Source organism: Tupaia chinensis, unplaced genomic scaffold (assembly GCF_000334495.1).
Source record: "Tupaia chinensis unplaced genomic scaffold, TupChi_1.0 Scaffold000225_1, whole genome shotgun sequence".
Classification (NCBI taxonomy): Eukaryota; Metazoa; Chordata; class Mammalia; order Scandentia; family Tupaiidae; genus Tupaia; species Tupaia belangeri.
In genome coordinates this window covers 4252986-4272768 of record NW_006159700.1, presented here as the reverse complement: position 1 = coordinate 4272768, position 19783 = coordinate 4252986, and the positions used below count along the sequence as shown (strand labels likewise).

At 35.2% G+C, this 19783-nt stretch overlaps 1 protein-coding gene across 6 annotated transcripts in view; it reads left to right on the top strand.

The window, feature by feature from the left end:
* Nucleotides 1-19783, top strand: part of GULP1 (GULP PTB domain containing engulfment adaptor 1) — a 227727-nt gene that overhangs the window by 101949 nt on the left and 105995 nt on the right. For 5 of the 6 annotated variants that reach the window (XM_014587590.2, XM_014587588.2, XM_006147845.3 and 2 more), the window contains exon 1: nt 4388-4445. In XM_014587590.2, coding sequence (XP_014443076.1) covers nt 4395-4445 — 51 coding nt within the window. In that variant the 5' untranslated portion in view covers nt 4388-4394. Of the gene's footprint in view, nt 1-1240; nt 1303-4387; nt 4446-19783 lie in introns of those variants that run through there. The other variant, XM_006147846.3, reaches the window with a different exon arrangement.

Below are 19783 nucleotides of genomic sequence, written 5' to 3'. Positions count from 1 at the left end.
TGAGTTTCAATTCATTGGGTTCTGGACTCAACCGCTTTCAACTACCTGGGACTCTAGCACCTTAATCTCTAAGCCACCTGCTGGTCCTAGTAATCTGATTTTTAAAGTATATACTTGGGACCAGGAGATAGCATACCGGTTATATCACTGGACTTCCACGTAGTCGACTGCAGTTCAAGTCCCAGACCTGGTGGTTCAAAACTCATGCTGGGCATATGTGCATGTGTGTCCAGTACGCTGAGAGCCGAATGGAGGGGAAGGGATTGTGGCATGGCCATCCCCTGGGAGGTGTTTTCTCGCTTTCTGTCTCTCTCTTTCTGGTGAGTGCATGTGACCTATAGCAAAAATCTTTCTCAAAAAATTCTTTTTAAATATAATAAATAAAATATGTAGTTATTTACTAAGTTTCATGGTAAAATACATTTTTTTATATTATCCTGTTCATAATATTGATTCTAAATTTTTAAACTCCCAAAAGGGATACAATAAACACAAAACTCCCCTAATGAAGACAAAGCATATTTGAGGATTGAGAATTCTTACCCCACACAAATGCAGGTTTTAAAACAAAATTAATTTGCTTTGTGTAAATATTATTATTTCTCTCCCTCTTATTTATACCACCAAATATTTGTAGAATTTATCTGTAAAGTTCAAAATTTAATGATAATATGAATAAATTAGCTTATCTAATATATACCAGCAATTATTTTCAGTATCTTCTATCTTTCAGAGTTAATGTTATTTCTAATATCTTATTACAATAACTTAGAAAATATTTTAGATTATTGCAGACAAGTCTATTTTTAAATCTCTTGATAGTAGACCCTCAGTCAATGTTTCTCTAAATTTAGAATAAAATTATCCTAATATAATACTGTTTTCTAAATGAACATAGTAGATTGATTGTATTTTAGCTTTATGCAAATACAGTTGCTAGTTTAATTTCACTTTACAATAGTTAATTCTCAATCCCCAAGTAGAATAATTACAATGAGTAAGGAGCAGTTTACTCTTTATTGTTCTGGGAATTAAGGACAATATTCTGTTTGAAAACTTTGGGAAATCACCCTAAAATACTCTCTAGGTACATAATTAGCTATCTGATTGCTTTTACTCATCTTAACAAAAGAGTTTCAGATTCAGAAACCCTTTCTGCATCTCAGAATCTCTACAAATAATCATGCTAATAGGACATCATGAGAACCTGTAACTTACCACTGTGTATTCTTCATTGCAGACAAAACATGGATGCATACCCCTGAAGCTTTATCAAAACATTACATTCCCTACAATGCCAAGGTAAAAATAGTTCATATAATATTCTTTACTCTGTTGATTTATTTAAATTATTAATTAAATTGAATGATATAATTTATTAATTTATTTATATTAAATAACCTAATTATTTAATAGCATTTTATCTTCTTAGAGTATTATTACTAATTTATGGTTGATCTTAGAAAGATTATCAATACTTTGGTATTTCCCAATAAATATACTCTGGAAAAAGCTTACAAAAATAATTGTGTATAGTATGGGAAGTTATTTTTCTTTCTAAATAAATGATTTTTTTTTTAAGGTGTCTTAAGGGTCAGTCCATAGTTGTGGTAGTTAAGACAAGTGGATCACACATGGCTTATTACAGTATTCAAGTCTCAGATCTGGAAATTTGAGAAACATGCTGGGTGCATGTTGCATGTGCCCCAAATCCAAAAAGCAGGGATAATTAAAGGAGAAGGGATTGTGGTTTGACCATTACCCATGGAGGGTGCTTTCCCTCTCCCTCTTTCCCACGGTCTCTCTCTTTTTCTCTGTGCACATACTCTCTGGAAAAAAAAAATAAAGTCTTAAAATATCTGTTTATGTAATGCATGTATTTTCTTTAAATGAGGCTATTGGATAAAAGCAACTTCTTTGCTAAGACTATAGGAAATGTCTTCAAAAAGTTCATGGAAACTACATCTTATTTTTTAAAAAACAAACTATGCATCAAAATCAAGTTGTTCTTTAATCCCATTACCACAATCTTTTCAAAATCCTCTTGTATTCTAACCTCTATGTTAATTTCTACATGCTATGGATTCTCAAAAATTTATTTCCCTTTTTGTTTTGATTTCTGTATAAGCAACTGAAAGAAAATTCTAGGGGAAAGTTTATCCAAGAGTACAAATGGCATAACATTTTATTGGTACAGCCAGAAAAAATAAAATCAGATTCACAGCAGATAATCCCAATCTTATTATGCTTTCAACTTTTAATGATATTTGAATTTTGTCTCATGTCTACACAAAAACCTAATAACTTTAGTCCAGTTTGAGGTTCAAGTTAAAAAAAAAAATCCATGAGACACTTTGTAGAGACTTGGACAGTAAGATGAGGCAGATGTCAGATGAGAACTACAGTCTAAGAGCGTTGGGACAGAGGCATGGCCCGGAGTTGAGGCATCTAGACAATCTAGGAGTCAAGGTTTCTTTCTGTTTACGTCATCTCTATGTTGTAAAATGGGATGCATGAATGAAATTTGGAGCTCTTTAACTTTGAGAGATTAGATACTGTCGGGAACTATGGGCACTCCCACATTCATTATTCCCTGCAGCATTATTCATAGCCGCCAGGATGTGGAAGACAATCTAAATACTGACAGATGAACAGATAAAGAAAACATCATATATGGGGGGAGGGGTCTTTAGAAAGTTGATAGAAATAGGAATTATGAAAAAGCCATGCATGAATTTCAAAAATGTTTGCACCAAGGGACCAGCAGTTAGCATAATGGCTATGTCACTGGATTCCCATGTAGTCGACTGTGGTTTGAGTCCCGGATCCAGTGGCTTAAACTCACGCTGGGCGTATGTGCGTGTGCGCCCAAGATCCCAAGAGAAGAATTGAGGAGAGGGGATTGCGGCGTGGCCATCCCCCCTGGGGGTGATTTCTCGCTATCTCTCTGTCTCTGTCTCTGTCTGGCAAGCACACGCGCCCTATAGCAGAAACCTCTCCGAAAAATAAATGTTTGCACCAATATCATACTTTAATTCCACCTTTCCATGAATGCTTTCACATCCCCTTGCACGTGTACAATCTAACATCATTCACCTTACACAAGAGCTGCCATTTGCCACTGCCGTTGACATGATGGACCTGAAAGACATTATGCTTAGTGAAATTAGGCACACACAGAGAGAGAACTATTGCGAGATCTCACATATATGTGGAATAAACATTTTTTTTTTCTTTTTAAAGTGGTCAAAAACAGGACCAACAGTTGGTGTAATGGCTATGTCACTGGACTCTCATGCAGTCGACCATGGTTCGAGTCATGGACTCAGTGGCTTAAAAGCACGGTGGGTGCACGTGTACCATGAGTGCCCAAGATCCTAAGAGGAGAATGGAGGAGAAACGGATTGTGGGGTGGCCATCTCCCCTGGGAGGTGTTTTCTCGCTTTCTGTCTCTCTCTTTCTGGTGAGTGCATGTGACCTATAGCAAAAATCTTTCTCAAAAAATTCTTTTTAAATATAATAAATAAAATATGTAGTTATTTACTAAGTTTCATGGTAAAATACATTTTTTTATATTATCCTGTTCATAATATTGATTCTAAATTTTTAAACTCCCAAAAGGGATACAATAAACACAAAACTCCCCTAATGAAGACAAAGCATATTTGAGGATTGAGAATTCTTACCCCACACAAATGCAGGTTTTAAAACAAAATTAATTTGCTTTGTGTAAATATTATTATTTCTCTCCCTCTTATTTATACCACCAAATATTTGTAGAATTTATCTGTAAAGTTCAAAATTTAATGATAATATGAATAAATTAGCTTATCTAATATATACCAGCAATTATTTTCAGTATCTTCTATCTTTCAGAGTTAATGTTATTTCTAATATCTTATTACAATAACTTAGAAAATATTTTAGATTATTGCAGACAAGTCTATTTTTAAATCTCTTGATAGTAGACCCTCAGTCAATGTTTCTCTAAATTTAGAATAAAATTATCCTAATATAATACTGTTTTCTAAATGAACATAGTAGATTGATTGTATTTTAGCTTTATGCAAATACAGTTGCTAGTTTAATTTCACTTTACAATAGTTAATTCTCAATCCCCAAGTAGAATAATTACAATGAGTAAGGAGCAGTTTACTCTTTATTGTTCTGGGAATTAAGGACAATATTCTGTTTGAAAACTTTGGGAAATCACCCTAAAATACTCTCTAGGTACATAATTAGCTATCTGATTGCTTTTACTCATCTTAACAAAAGAGTTTCAGATTCAGAAACCCTTTCTGCATCTCAGAATCTCTACAAATAATCATGCTAATAGGACATCATGAGAACCTGTAACTTACCACTGTGTATTCTTCATTGCAGACAAAACATGGATGCATACCCCTGAAGCTTTATCAAAACATTACATTCCCTACAATGCCAAGGTAAAAATAGTTCATATAATATTCTTTACTCTGTTGATTTATTTAAATTATTAATTAAATTGAATGATATAATTTATTAATTTATTTATATTAAATAACCTAATTATTTAAAATAGTTTATATCATATTCTTTACTCTGTTGATTTATTTAAATTATTAATTAAATTGAATTATATAATTTATTAATTTATTTATATTAAATAACTTAATTATTTAATAGCATTTTATCTTCTTAGAGTATTATTACTAATTTATGGTTGATCTTAGAAAGATTATCAATACTTTGGTATTTCCCAATAAATATACTCTGGAAAAAGCTTACAAAAATAATTGTGTATAGTATGGGAAGTTATTTTTCTTTCTAAATAAATGATTTTTTTTTTAAGGTGTCTTAAGGGTCAGTCCATAGTTGTGGTAGTTAAGACAAGTGGATCACACATGGCTTATTACAGTATTCAAGTCTCAGATCTGGAAATTTGAGAAACATGCTGGGTGCATGTTGCATGTGCCCCAAATCCAAAAAGCAGGGATAATTAAAGGAGAAGGGATTGTGGTTTGACCATTACCCATGGAGGGTGCTTTCCCTCTCCCTCTTTCCCACGGTCTCTCTCTTTTTCTCTGTGCACATACTCTCTGGAAAAAAAAAATAAAGTCTTAAAATATCTGTTTATGTAATGCATGTATTTTCTTTAAATGAGGCTATTGTTAAAAATTATTTCCAATATTATGACCTATAGGAAATAGCTAACAAATTACCTTCCTTTTAAAACATTGTAATGTTGCATTACTCAGACTAAAAATAAAAACTATTCAAAAATGAGAAAAATGAGCTACAATTTTAATGAATGTAATTATTGTCTGAAAACAACACAACTTGAACTATTAAGAAAATCCAACAACAACAAAAACCAGTTTTATTCCTTTTTTTTGTGATTCTTTGTTTAGGTTGCTGAATTTTTTAATATATTTTTTATTTTATTTTTAAAATTTTTTATATACATTCAATCACATTGTTTAGCTTACAGCGTGAGCATTTCAATATGTGAACATTTCTCCCCAGTCCCGTTGATCAAAATATCTTCAACCGATAACAGGTTGCTGCATTTTTAACAGAAAAAGTATAAACACTACGTTTCACTACACTATGTTTTCAAACACGTGACCTATTTTTGTTATTGTTGGAAACGTACACAAATGAGTAAATGCAATTTGCAAAAGAGACTTTGAAGAAGGGTGCTTGGACCAGCTGGTAGCATAGTGGTTACCGTGTCTGGATCCCACATGGCAGACTCAGACTCAGCAAGTTGAGAAATACACTGAGTATGTGTGTGTGCCAAAATCCTAAAATGAGGGAGAAGAGGAGGAGGGATTTGGCTGGTGACCATTCCCCATAGCAGATGATTTCTCACTTTTCCTCACCCCATCTTATGTCTCTTTGTGTTTCTTGGTGAGCACATGCAGCCCCTGGCACTTTTAGGTATTTTTTTCATAGTTAGTAAACAGCAAGCTTGAAGATGTTTTGCAAGAAATCTGAGTCTAAATTTGAAAGAGACAGAAATGAATTAAAAGAGTTCTGACTGCCAATATGAGAGTTGGTCAAACTTAAGTAAACTATAGCAATAACATGAGAGAAAACAAAAAAAATTATTATTTTTAGGAGAACCTAAAGGTTTATACATTAGCGAACTGTACATTGGGATATAGTAAGATTAAGCATGAGGGATTATTTTAGGAACAAAAGTTTATCAAGAGAAAGTCAGTGGCGTAAACCTCTATAGGGTTGGTCTAAGTCTGAATCAGCAAGGGGAAGCATTTATAAGTTCATCTCCAAGATGTTCTTCTAGAGCTGTTACTCAGCAGTGAATTTATGGAATATAGCAACTGCATGTTTTCTTGCTGACTTTTCAACAAAGATAATGCTCAAAAATATTTTCTATAAAAAACTGATGTATTTGAAATAATCACAATGGTTATGAATTTCCCTGTGAAGTTAATATGAAGGTCAATTGCCATGATTTAGCATGAAAAGTTTAGGTAACTGAAAATGAAAAGTTAGTATCCATCTCAGCAACAGATATTCCAAGTATTAAGTATTAGTAAAATATATATATATATAAATGATTTTAATTTAGAAAGTCAGTATTATTCTAAAGTGCATTCTCAGTTTTTGATAATGTTATCAATCATAGTATAATACATCCTTCAAATGAAGTTACCAAATATTGTCTATATTATATAATTAAAAATTCCATTTTGAGGGGCCAGCAGGTGTTAGTTACGGTGTTAGATCCCTGTATAGCCAGCCAACTAACCACGATTTGAGCCCCAGACCAGGTGGCTTAAAACTCAAACCAGGTAGGGCCAGCAGGGGGCATAAAACTTCACTGGAACATAAAGTATTAATGAGGGTATTTTATTAATCAAGGATCTAGCCAAGAAACTGAATAGAATATATATGCACACATAATCATAGCTTTAGAAGATTCACATAACTTCACTTATTTTTGTCATTGACTGTTTACAAATCAAGTTGATACATTTAGCAGGGCTGTTTAAGAATTAAAATTTTCAAGACCAGCAGTTGGCATAATGGCTATGTTGCTGGACTCCCATGTGGTCGACCACAGTTCGAGTCCTGGACCTGGTGGCTTAAATTCACACTGGGCACATGTGCTTGTGTGCCCAAGATCCCGAGAGGAGAATGGAGAAGAGATTGTGGCATGTCCATCCCTCATTGGGTGGGGGGGTGATTTCTCGCTTTCTGTCTCTCTGTCTCTCTTTGCCTTTATGGCAATCAAATGTACCTTATAGCAAAAACCTCTCAAAAAAAAAAAGAATTAAAATTCTCTGTAGGGAAATACATAATAACATTTATGTTGATGTATCTTCAGTTTTAAAGTAATAGCTTTCTCCTTCATATCATACTTCTTTTTATTTTTTAGAACACATTTTAATTCTCAGTACTTTCATTTTATAGAATATTGTTTTCAAATTTTCACAATTAATTTTTATAGTATAATGATTTCAGATTATATATTAATACAAAGTAATGGATTATTTTAAATATGTATTATTCTATATAGTGTTCATTAGTTTTTGTTTGTTTTAATGTACAGTGTCAATATTAATAACAATTTACTGGGAATTGTTCATAATATCCTGTGTACTTAATAGTGGTGATATTTTCAGTCTGCAGTTATCATCTATGTAGTGGGTCATGAGAAGCATTTATTTATAGAGGAGATAAAAGAGAAAAAGAAACATTTTCTGAATGCATGTGGTACAGATCAATTTGTTCCATAATACTGTGAGTCACAATAAAAAGAGTTTGAAAGCCACTGCTTTTAAATGGTAAACTGCCTTTAAACAGTTCCAAAGACTTCATCAGATTTAACTAATTTAAATCATCAAATAAAAACAGGAGGGAGTTACTTAAAATAGCCGTTAAGTTTTTAATAGAAGAGATGGTTAACATATAAACTTAGCCACATGTCTTCACTGAATGTAACATTTTAAACGTATTTCTTAAATATATGCATAAACATAGCAGGAGTGACAGAGATATATAGTAAAAATAAATGTCAGTTCATTTATTCATTCATTCATATAGTCAAAAATAAATAGAAGTTCATTGACCTGAACTTAATTCCTAATTTATGCAAAAATCTACCTTCAGCAATCAAAACGGATTTGAGATCCAAAAAAGATAATGACCCTATCCTCCCAGAGCTTGTCTCCAATGAGCAAAATACCTTTTGGAAGATGTCACTAAGAAAATAAATGTATTTTTATTCATTAAGATGGAATGTATTATAATCCTTTATATAGTATAGTCATTCCTCAGGATCTGCAGAGAATTGGTTCCAAGACTCCTCTGGATACCAAAATCTTCAGAAGTTCAAGTCCCTTATATAAAATGGTGTAGTATTTGCATATAACTACACACATGCTGTTGTATACTTTAAATCATCTCTGGATTACATATACCTATAGCGGTGTAACTGCTGTGTGAACAATGGTCATGCTGTATTGTTTAGGGAATAATGTCAAGAAAAGAAGTCTATGTATGTTCAGTATGTACACAACCAGTGTAGACCTATCTAGTACACATCAGCACTAACATAAATGTCTGAGGTTGGTTGACTCTTCTGATGCAGCATAAAGCTAACTGTACATGTTATGCAACATACATACTATTATATTAGTATACTTAATGTATTACTAATAAAGCATTTTATGTAGTAATAGAGTAATCTAGGCTATAAAAATTTCTATGGAGAGAAATAGAGCAGGTCAGCACAATGTTGGGAGTAGAAGTGGGAAAGATGGTACTATTTTACGTGAAGTACTCATAAGAGATCTCAGAGAAGATCATATCCCTAAAGGATGTGTGGGAGTGAGATGTGACCGCATGATGGAAAAGTATTTCAGATGTGGATAGATGACTCATGCTTGTCTCTTCAAAGACTAGCTGGAGGCGGGGGTGGCTGAGTTGCTGTGTGCCGGAGAAGTAGTCAATGCATGTGTGGAGTGGAGCAAGGAGACTGGGTTGGGGTGTGTTTTGTTCTTAAAAGGCGTTGTAGGCCATGCAAGAGTTTGAGAGTCCCTGGAGGTAAAAATTTTTGAGAGAAAGATTATATCTGAGACAAATTTTTAATAGGAAAATCTGCATATATTTTAAAATTAGGCTTAAAGAATCTATTAATGGACCATGTATTAGTGTCCTATTGCTGTCATAATTAGAACATTAATGCACAAACTTTTAAAATTGTTTTGATCAACCTTAAAGAAGGCTATAACATTTTCCATTATTTCCAACTTTTAACAAGAATGCTGAGTTGTCTTTTCTATAAAGGTGAATTCCGTAAAACTTTCAGCTTATTTTTGGTATAAGATTCATACTCAAGATGAAGAATCATGAATTTTTTTTCATGAAAATGATTCATTTATTAACTACCTCATTCTATTTTTTAAAATTGCTGTAGGGTATATGCACATGCTAGAGAAGAACAGAGAGAAAGAGAGAGAAAGAGAAAGGAAAAACACGTCCCAGGGTATGACCACACAGTAGTCCTTTCTCTATTCTCCTCTCGGAATTTTGGGCATGCATACACATGTACCCATGTTTTTCAAACTGCTGGATTTGAGACTAGAACCTCACATCAACCGTGTGGGATCCAGCTGCCTTAACTAGCACACTATTTGCCTAGCCCGAATTTTTCATACTAAAATGTATAATTATCACAAAAAAGACTGAAGTGTTTATCTTTCCATTCTTTCTCCCCACCCCCCTTTTTTGAGAGAGATTTTTGCTATCAGGCTCATGCGCTCATTAGAGAGAGACAGAGAAACAGAAAGCGAGAAATCACCACCAGGGGATAACAACACCTCAATCCCTTCTCTTCAATTCTCCTCTTGGGATTTTGGGCACACATGCACATGTGCCTGGTGTGTTTCTAGCTGCTGGGTCCAGAACTCAAACTACAGTCAGCCTTATGGGAGTCCAGTGCCTTAACCACTATACCTCCTGCTGGCCCCAGTGTTGATCTATTCATATGAGATTTAGTTTTATTAAGATGTATATGAATATAATTTTAAAAAGATTAGCACGTTAGTTTGCACCATACAGCAACAAAAGAAGTCAGTGATCCTTCATTATCTGTTTGTTGTTCTCCAAGTTCTAAAAGTGAGAAAGTGAGAGAATTTAGGTAGAAAGAACAGGCACATGAGACAAATAAGGAATTCTGAAAGAAATCTACAGAAATGAGACCAACAAAATAAAATATGAATGTCAAAGAGTTTCATTATGAAACATGGATTGTTTGCCACTTAGGTTGTTTTTTTTTTTTTTTGAGAGGTTTTTGCTATAGGGCCTGTGTGCTTGCTAGAAAGACAGAGAGACAGAAAGTGAGAAGTCATCCCCCCCGGGGGGATGGGCACCTCACAATCCCTTCTTCTCCATTTTCCTCTTGGGATCTTGGGCACACATGCACATGCGCCCAGCGTGAGTTTAAGCCACCACCGGGTCCAGGACTCAAACCGTGGTTGACCACGTGGGAGTTCAGCGACATAGCCATTATGCTAACTGCTGGTCACCCACTTAGATATGTTTGATAAGAGTTCCTTGATTCATTTAAATCTGTGTTTTTTAGCCTGGCATTATCTTTTCAAGTTAGTCTTCCTCAACATTTATAGCCTAAAGGCTATTACTCAGGTCCAAAACACAAAGAATGAAATAAAATCATCCAAAAAATAAAATTCATGCACTATTAAATAAAATTCATGACTATCAGATCTGATAAAATGCTAGAATTTAAAGATTATAATCCGTAGCTGTTGGTTGAAAATCGCATTTTGAGCCCAGCCGTGGCAGTGCATGCTGCTAAGACAGTGCCTTGCAGACTGGGCCCATATGATAGGCCCACTTTTTATTCCTGCTCCATCATAAGGCTGAGAACAGAGGCATGTGCCTGTAATCTAAGCAGTTTGGGAAGGCTGAGGTAAAGGATCACAAACTTTATTCTGGCCTGGACAACGTAATGAGACCTGGTCTTAAGTAAAAGAAAACAACAACAAAAACCCTAAACCACATCTTGTTAGTCACACTTCTTTCTAGTTAAATCTATTGCATCAAAATTATAATAGGGAAGTGAGAACCTAGATATGCGATTGCTCAGATGCATCCCACAAGAGCAAGCTCTTACACTGATAACTCTATGAACAACACCAGAACTTTTAAGAATTAATTAATCAATTTCATGAGAGAGCAAGAGATAGACACTCCCAACAGGAATCTTCACGCTGCAGGTCACTTCTCAGTCCTAGCCAGCCCAGGTCACAGACACACACACGTACGCCTGGTATGCTAGTGGGGTTCCGGAACACGAACCCAGAACCTCTCCCGTGTAGGTCATTTGTATTAACAGTCTGGCACAGCTTAGCTGTTACTATCAGGATTTTATAACTGCATACTTCCTGCATCCTGTCACAGTGATTGGAGTAGCCGCTTATTTAAACTATCTGGGCTCAAATTTCTGTTCTCCCAACTAATATCTGAGTTATGTAACTTTTCTATCTTTAACTTTTCTCATTTAAATAATCGTACAGCTTTCATTGGATTGTTATAAGATTAAAATGAATTACTATATAAAAACCTTTAGGTCAGTGTCAGTATGTCAGAAGCTTATTATTATTAATACCTTTGTTATAGAAAGTGTTCTGTCAGGGGACCAGCAGTTAGCGTAATGGCTATGTCGCTGGACTCCCACGTAGTCGACCATGGTTCGAGTCCCGGACCTGGTGGCTTAAACTCACGCCGGGCGCGTGTGCGTGTGTGCCCAAGATCCCGAGAGGAGAATGGAGGAGAGGGGATTGTGGCGTGGCCATACCCCTGGGGTGTGATTTCTCGCTTACTGTCTCTCTGTCTCTCTCTGTCTGGCGAGCGCACACGCCCTATAGCAAAAACCTCTCTCAAAAAAATAAATAAATAAAAATAAAAAAGAAGAAAGTGTTCTGTCATCTGAAGTTGGCATTAGTTATTTCATTTTAAGAATAATTTAGTGTTTGCACTATTGTCTAAGTAGCACAGCACTTACTATTTAGAGTACATAGGTATTTTATAATTTCTGTTTGTATCTAAAACAGTGATGGCCAGGTAACTGTGGTGGTCACCCTGAGCGTTTCAATGGGGGAAGGAATGTCTTTTCTTGTAGGCATTGCAGGAGACGATACTGTCAACTTTATGGATATTTGGGGAGAATGATTTAACCATTAAAGAAAAGTCTCTTTTTGACTATCCTTTCCTATTATCTTTAGTTTTCAACAACTACATTCTGGAGCAAAATGTTAATGCAAAGATTTTTCTGGTTGCAAAGTAAAATATGGACATATGAGAAAGTCCTTGCAAATCTTCTTAAACTGTGTTAGGGAGTTTTGTAAGTGAGAAGTAAGTGAAGAAAGGAAAGTTACAACGCTATGCAGCCTAACGAGTCATGATAAAGAAAGGTTTTAATATAATAACGTCATTTTACTAATGCTTCTTAAATATTTTTTGATGACTATATGATAAATTACCCTTCAATGAAATGTTAATATTGGTTTATGGCTTAACTGGAGAAAATCCAAGTCTTAGAAATAAATGATATCTACTAATGTGAAATAAAAAAAAAAAAGCTATGAGGAATTAGGAAAAAGCATTCAAACTAAACCCTATGGAATCACTGAAATTTTGGCAAACGATACAGCTCTTTAATCAATGAGATGCATTGCTGAAATATCCAGAATGGTTTAGGATTCCAAATTCATAAGATTCTTTAGTATACAGCTTTATAATAGCAGCAAACACGAGCCTTTGCCAGTTTACTGGTTGAGATTACCAGGGGAATGTAAAACAAACACAAAGAGCTCAACTGCATTCCATGTAGTCCATTTTATTTATTCAACACAGAGTTTGTGCAATCTCAAAGTATAGGAAAGACTTCCAAAAGATCAAGTTTATACACGTCTCTCTTTTTTTCTCACAAACCCACACCCGCTATCATGAATTTTTAAAAAAATCATTTCGTATTTATTCTAAACAATTTAAAATCTTAAAAATGAGCATTGAGCCTTTACTGTCATTTCCTCCAATTGAAAATATATTATATACTATCATAAATATCAATAATAATCCTGTGTCTGTAAGCATTTGGAAATACCACTTTGTGTGCCAAAGCAGCACCGACACATTTTGAAGGAAATTAGAAATCTATAAGATGTTATGTTTTCCCTTGCCTCCTTTCTAGTGAGAAACTACATGTTTTCATGCTAAAAAGTATGAAAGCAAGTAACAACAGTATAGTAATAGCTACAAGTTTGTAGAATTTGGACTTCGTAGTTGGTATGTGATTATAACATAGAATAATGAATGGGAAATGCTAGTAAACAGCTAATATCCCATGTTTCTCAATCTTAGAGATGAACTTATGAGACCAGTTTAACTTTAAAAAACACATACCTCTTCCATCTCACCAATCACATGCAGTCCCTGGAGAGAGATAGAGAGAAAGGTGAGAAATCACCTCCAGCCCATGGAACATGGTCTCACTACAGTCCTTTCAACCTCCATCTCTCTTTCCTATCCAGATTTTGGACCTGCATGCACATGTGTGTGTGCAGCCAGTGTGTTTCTAAAGTCATCAGTTCTAGGGCTTGAACCTCATGGTTGGCCATGTGAGATCCAACCACCTTAAATACAAGACCACAAGCTGGCCCACATTTACCTCTTTTTTTTTTTTTTTTTTGTTTAAGGCGGCTTGCCCTTTCTTTTTTTTTTTTGCTATAGGGCGCTTGCGCTTGCCAGACAGAGAGAGATGGAGAGACAGAAAGTGAGAAATCATCCCCCAGGGGTGATAGTAACGCCGCGATCCCTTCTCCTCCATTCTCCTCTCGGAATCTTGGGCACACACGCACACAAGCCCGGCGTGAATTTTAAGCCACTGGGTCTGGGACTCGAACCGTGGTCGACTACATGGGAGTCCAGCGACATAGCCATCACGTCAACTGCTGGTCCCCACATTTACTTCTTTTAAAGAGCGTATTTAGGGTTTTGTCCAGCCTAAATTCTCTCGGATAGTTAAAATAGTTTCTAAACATAATTTTGAAGGTCATCATCTTAAACTGTTATTCTACATATTGAGAATATTCTAAAAAACTGCTACCTTGCTGCATAGCTTTCAGTTACTAATTGGGAACTACAAACTTTATGTTAATTATTCCTTATGACATTTCACTGTGGCCTCAGTATTATTTTTATTAAAGAAAAGAAAAGGAAAATAAAAATCACTGAAGTTAACTTTGGAAGAATATAGATTGTGGTAGATAAAATACATTAAAAACAAAAGAAAAAAGAGAAGACATATGTGTTACTACTTGAAACACTCTTAGCATTGAAAAAGGCTTCACAATTCATTATTCCAACTCCATCATTTTTTTGGTGAAGTAAATTGAAGCCCAGAGACGTCAAGTTATTTGCTCAATCTTAAACAGGACGATAGCAAAGTTAGATGTAGAAATCTAGTTTCCTATGCAACATTCATTTTTCTTTCTATTATAATATTCTCTTGCCAGTTTTAAAGAGATTAACCTGCATAGCCGGTGGATTAATGAACCCAAAGACAAAGTAGAATATGTTTACGTGTCTTTCCTTTGTTTAAGTTACAATTGAAATTACTTTTTCTGGGGACCAGTAGGTAACGTGGTGGTTAAGTTGCTGGACACTCCCACATGGCTGACCACGGTTCAAGTCTCAGACCTGGTGGCTTACTTTCCCTCTTTCTCTCTCTCTCTCTGTGTATGTTTCTCTTTGGTCAAATTAAAAAGCATAATAATAATAAGTGAATGAATAAATAAAATTAAATACATACTTCTTTAAAAAGAAGAAATTACTTTTTCTGTAAAGTCCTGTCTGCTAATTGATGCCATGGACATCATTTAGAACTATCTTGGGGTTTGGCAGAGATGTGAATAAGTAAGCAGATTAAATAAAGTCAATATTTTTGCCTTCCTAACACAGAGACCACAATATCTATGCTTCTATAAAATATTTTATTTCCCTTACGCTGCTTTGCTTAATGATATTTTGTTAACATAATCCATGGATAAAAATGTCTTGATGTGATTTATGTCCTTCAGTGTATATTCAATTTGAGAGCACCCTGTTACAAATAGAAAATTTTCTGGACGTTGGATATATTTATCATTCATTTCTTATTTCTACATGGATGTGTTTAGACTTGTGTGAAATATGAGAAAGTATGTTCACTGAAAAACAATGTTTGTGCAAAAGGAAAGATTTTTTTTCTCAAAGGGACCAAAGAGTAGCATTCCAAAGTCTGGAATACAAAGCAGGGAGTCAAGCAGAAAGGAAACGTAGGAGCTGTTGTAATTTCAGGGGAAAAAACATGTTTGAAAGGGGTGTTAAAAAAAATTTAATGTTCCAGTCAAGACCATTTCAATAACAATTTTGACGAGGGATGAAAACCAGCATATGCTAAATTTAAGACGCCTGAAGAGGTGGGCACTTTTTGAACAGAGAACCCTAGGATAAATGAGAAATGCAAAGAGAAAGGGATTGTTATGGAAAGTAAAATGGGGCTGGAAACATTAGAGTTTTGAAGTAATTTAGATTCAAACACAGGAAGAAAATGATCAGTCCCAGCCTCTGTGGCATGGGCAGCAGAAACCCTACTGTGTGATGCTGGAGGCCATAAGGGAAGGCTCCAGGTTTGTACCCAAACCTTCTGCGCACCCTTGCTGCCTGCAGGAATTGGGGCAGAATTGCAGCATGAGGACCCTGAACTATGGAAAATGTCATTCCAGATCACTTCTGCATATTTTTACATTTAAGAATAGTTTCCTGTTGTGTGGCTGTTTCTTCAGTGTCCAGGAAAGTGTTTATCTTTTTATTTATTTATTTATTTCCTTTATTTCTGGTGTAACAAAGTGGTTTCTTTTTTCTGAACTATTAAAATCATATTTTAAAAAACTAAAAGTAGACTCTGGTGTTAATCTTTATATCAGGGAGTATTGGAACACTTCCTCTGTCTATCACTTGCACAGTTGTAATAGAAAAGCAGTTTAAAAAAAAGGTGCTGGCAAGTTACAGATCTGATGTAATTTAAGCAGTCATAATCTGAGAAAAGATATATCTCAAAGTATATGGAACATAGGATAAAGCATTGAAAAATCAATAGTTTACATTATTAGGTCTGCAGTGCAATATTTTATAAGGATAATAACTGTATTATTTTAGAAACATGATGTATACTTAAAATTTAAGCAGTACAAAAAGCAATGGAGTATAGAAATTAGTACCAGCAGATATAGCCCAGTGTTTTTTGTTAACAGGCATCTCTCTGCACAAATTCAAGTCCAAATGGAGATAGATAAAAATAACTGAGACCAGCATTTGGCATAATGGGTATGTTGCTGGTTTCCCATGTGGTCAACAGTGGTTCAAGTCTCAGATCCAGTGGTTTAAACTCATGCCAGGCACATGTGCATGCGTGCCCAAGATCCCAAGAGGAAAATGGAGGAGAAGGGATTGCAGTGTGGTCATCCACCGTTGGGGTGATTTCTCGCTTTATGTTTCTCTGTCTCTGTCTTTCAGGTGAGCACACACACCCTGCAGCAATAAAACCTCCCCCACCCTGTCAAAAAAAAGTTTCAACCTTATATAAAGCATTCTACACCAATAACTTTCTAGGCCTTTGCCTTTATGGTCTCATTTAATCTGCACAAAAGCCCAAAGGGTTTGAGATTATTCATACTCTCTATTAAACAGTTAAACTATAACATTAAACAGTCAACTGTAAATAGCTAAGAAAAATAAGGCTAGGGATAAATGGAGAGATAAACAAAAAATTAAATCTGTATAAAGAAAATTATAATGTGAATGTGCACAACATTTTAAAATAAAAAAGCGTTGAACTTTACTTCAGTTTAACAAACTAAAAGAAATTCTGGTCAATCAAAGGAGTGAACAAATTTTAGTTATGTATCTTTTTATATTGGTTTTTAAATGATTGTGCTAATGTTAAGGGGAGATGATTATGAAGGACATTAAGTATTTGGCATCTGTCTGTTTTCCTTAAGTGCATGTTTCAGTTTTTGACAGTGTGCATATATGAATGTGAAGTGAATTGCCTGCATACGCTTTCTCCCACTAGCATTCTCCACTCCCCAGTTTTTGTTGCTTATTTCAGTTTTACCGGAATTTGCAACATGTATATTTTATTCTGAAATCACAGTTCCTGTAGTAGTTTAATCTTAATTACATATTGAAATGGATTCAAATCTCTTAACACTTTTTTTTTTCCGTTTCTGCTCTTTTTCTGAGACTTATTTAACTTTTAATTTTCATCTAAAGTTTTTCCACAAAAAAAGGTTTGATGACTGCAAAGTTTGGTACGATATTTCACATTTAGTAGTATCTGCCTATCATCTTTCTGCTTGGATCTTTCCTTCAGAACATTTGTTACTATGGCAGGTTCTTCCTTCATTCTTCTGTAGACAAAATATCTGAGTTTACCCCAATTTACTCCCTAGAAGGCATCTTACATTTTCTGTGTGGATGTGTGAGCCTTTATTCCGTAGCTTTAGATTTCAATGATGTAATTTATGTTTTAATGTTCATTTTATTTCTTCTTTCTTTCTCACTTTTTCTTTTTTGTTCTGGTGTACACTGTAGCCATTTTATCTGAAGATCAATTCCCTTTTCAGTGTACAGAAATTTTACTGCATTCTCTGTCTTTCTTTTGACTGCTTTTTAGTTACTTTTGCTGATTGCTCTGTCTGCACTTTTCTCCTAAACATTACTGTTGCTCTTGGTTCTTGGACCTCATCCTCCTTTCTTTTACCCCCTCTGGGCAGTCTCATTCACACCCAGGACTTAAACCACTATCCGTCTCTTACTGACTTCATAACCAGGTCTCATTCTTAAACTGTAGACCCACATATCTGTCCTGCAGACGCATCACTTTCAAAACACCTTAACATAACATAAGGACACATCCCAAGTCAGGCTTGTGACATTTTTCCATAACATTTTTCACTTTCAGCATTCTCCTTTTCTTGGTTTTCAGTGACAGAACTGATTCAGTCAGGCTTCAGAAAGAGTGAATGTATTGGTTGGTACAAAGGAAAACCTCACAGGGAAGGCTGTTTCGAGGGCAGCTTGATTCAGGGCTCATTTGAGATTTCGTGGATTAACTATTTACTTCAGTCTTCATTGACTTTCCTCAGTTCTCAGACTCTACATGATGACTCTTAATTAGTGGTGTCAGATTTATCACAACTCTTTGACTTCTTTAATAACTTACTATGTTTTAGGTAATGGTTTGTCCTCCAGGGTATCATGTTTTGGAATTTGATCTTTGTGAGCGGTGCTTTGATGTCCCCCAGAAATTCATGTGTTTAATTTGGTTCTATCTTAAAGGCTTTAAGAGAAAACACCATCCTTTATGGTGTCCCAGTATGGAGCCTTTGAGTGTGGTAAAGTCACATGGGTGAGGACCCCATGACTGAGTTCTGGTTGTATGTAAAGAGAAGAAATAATGCAGGCAGAAGCCACATGGATATAAACCACTCTTTACTCTGCTTAAATTTCTGCCATCTGCCATTTTGTGATGTTTGGAATTCTGAGCCACCAGAATCATGAGTTTTGTAAATAAACTGTCTTTCTTATACATCACCTTGTCTCAGGTATTTCTGCACAATAATGGACTAAGATATAGTTCAGAAACACTTTGCTGAAGATTCTTGCTGATCATGGTAGATTTGATATGGATCATGTGTCCTTCCCAAACCAATCTCTGTGGACAAAGGATGAATTCATTGACTTAACCCATCTAACGTAGTGTATTTCCGGATTACATAGACTGATCATGGAGCAAGGGTGGGTCCCTAAAGAAAAAGTAAGCCAATTACTGGAAGAAGGGAGAAAGGATGCTGCAGACTCTCTAGGGTCAGTTCATGGTATGGTACTTAAGGTGGCTGGATCCCCCATGGTCGGCTACAGGGTTTGAGTTCTGGACCCAATGACTTGAAAAACAGGCAAGACACATGTGTATGGAGGCCCAAAATCCCCAAAGGAGAATGGAGGAGAAGGGATTGTGGTATGGCAAAATAGGAATCATCTTTCGGTCTGCTTTTATAATAGAGGGCACAGACATACAGAAAGTACTTGCCAGTGGGCCCTGGTCACAGTGCAATTATTCTTCCTCCAGTTCTCCATCCCATGAGGATCCAGAGGAGGAGTATGCATGCTTCTCCAGCATGTTTTCCAAGAAAACAAGACGAGTACTTAAACCCTGAAGTCATCTTCCTCTGCAAAGTATCTAACCAGTGCACTATGGGGCTGGCTCTGAATAATTGTTTTTAATGAGAATCTAATCATTTTACTTCCCAACCTAATTATCTTTAAGCAATTTCACATTTTTCTCATAATCTATTTTTCCCCCTTTCATGCAACTTGATATGCCCTATTTCCTTCTCCAGCCTCCTTTCTCTTATGTGTTGTTTTTGAGGGGAGTCTGAGGAAAGACATTAAGAAGAAAAAAATAGAGAAGCAAGACATTTATGAAACAAAGAAATGGGTTATTATCTGTTGAAGATAACATAAGTAGTATGCCCAACTGGACTGGTGAGAAATTTATTCACATTAGAACATTCACTTTACAAGCTAAGTGACATATGTGATTGAATGTATAAAAAAAATGAAATTTAAAAATGTATATAAAAAAAATCTCAGCAAATATGTTTAATGTCTTGAAACCAAAAAATGAAGTCCTTAGTGTTGT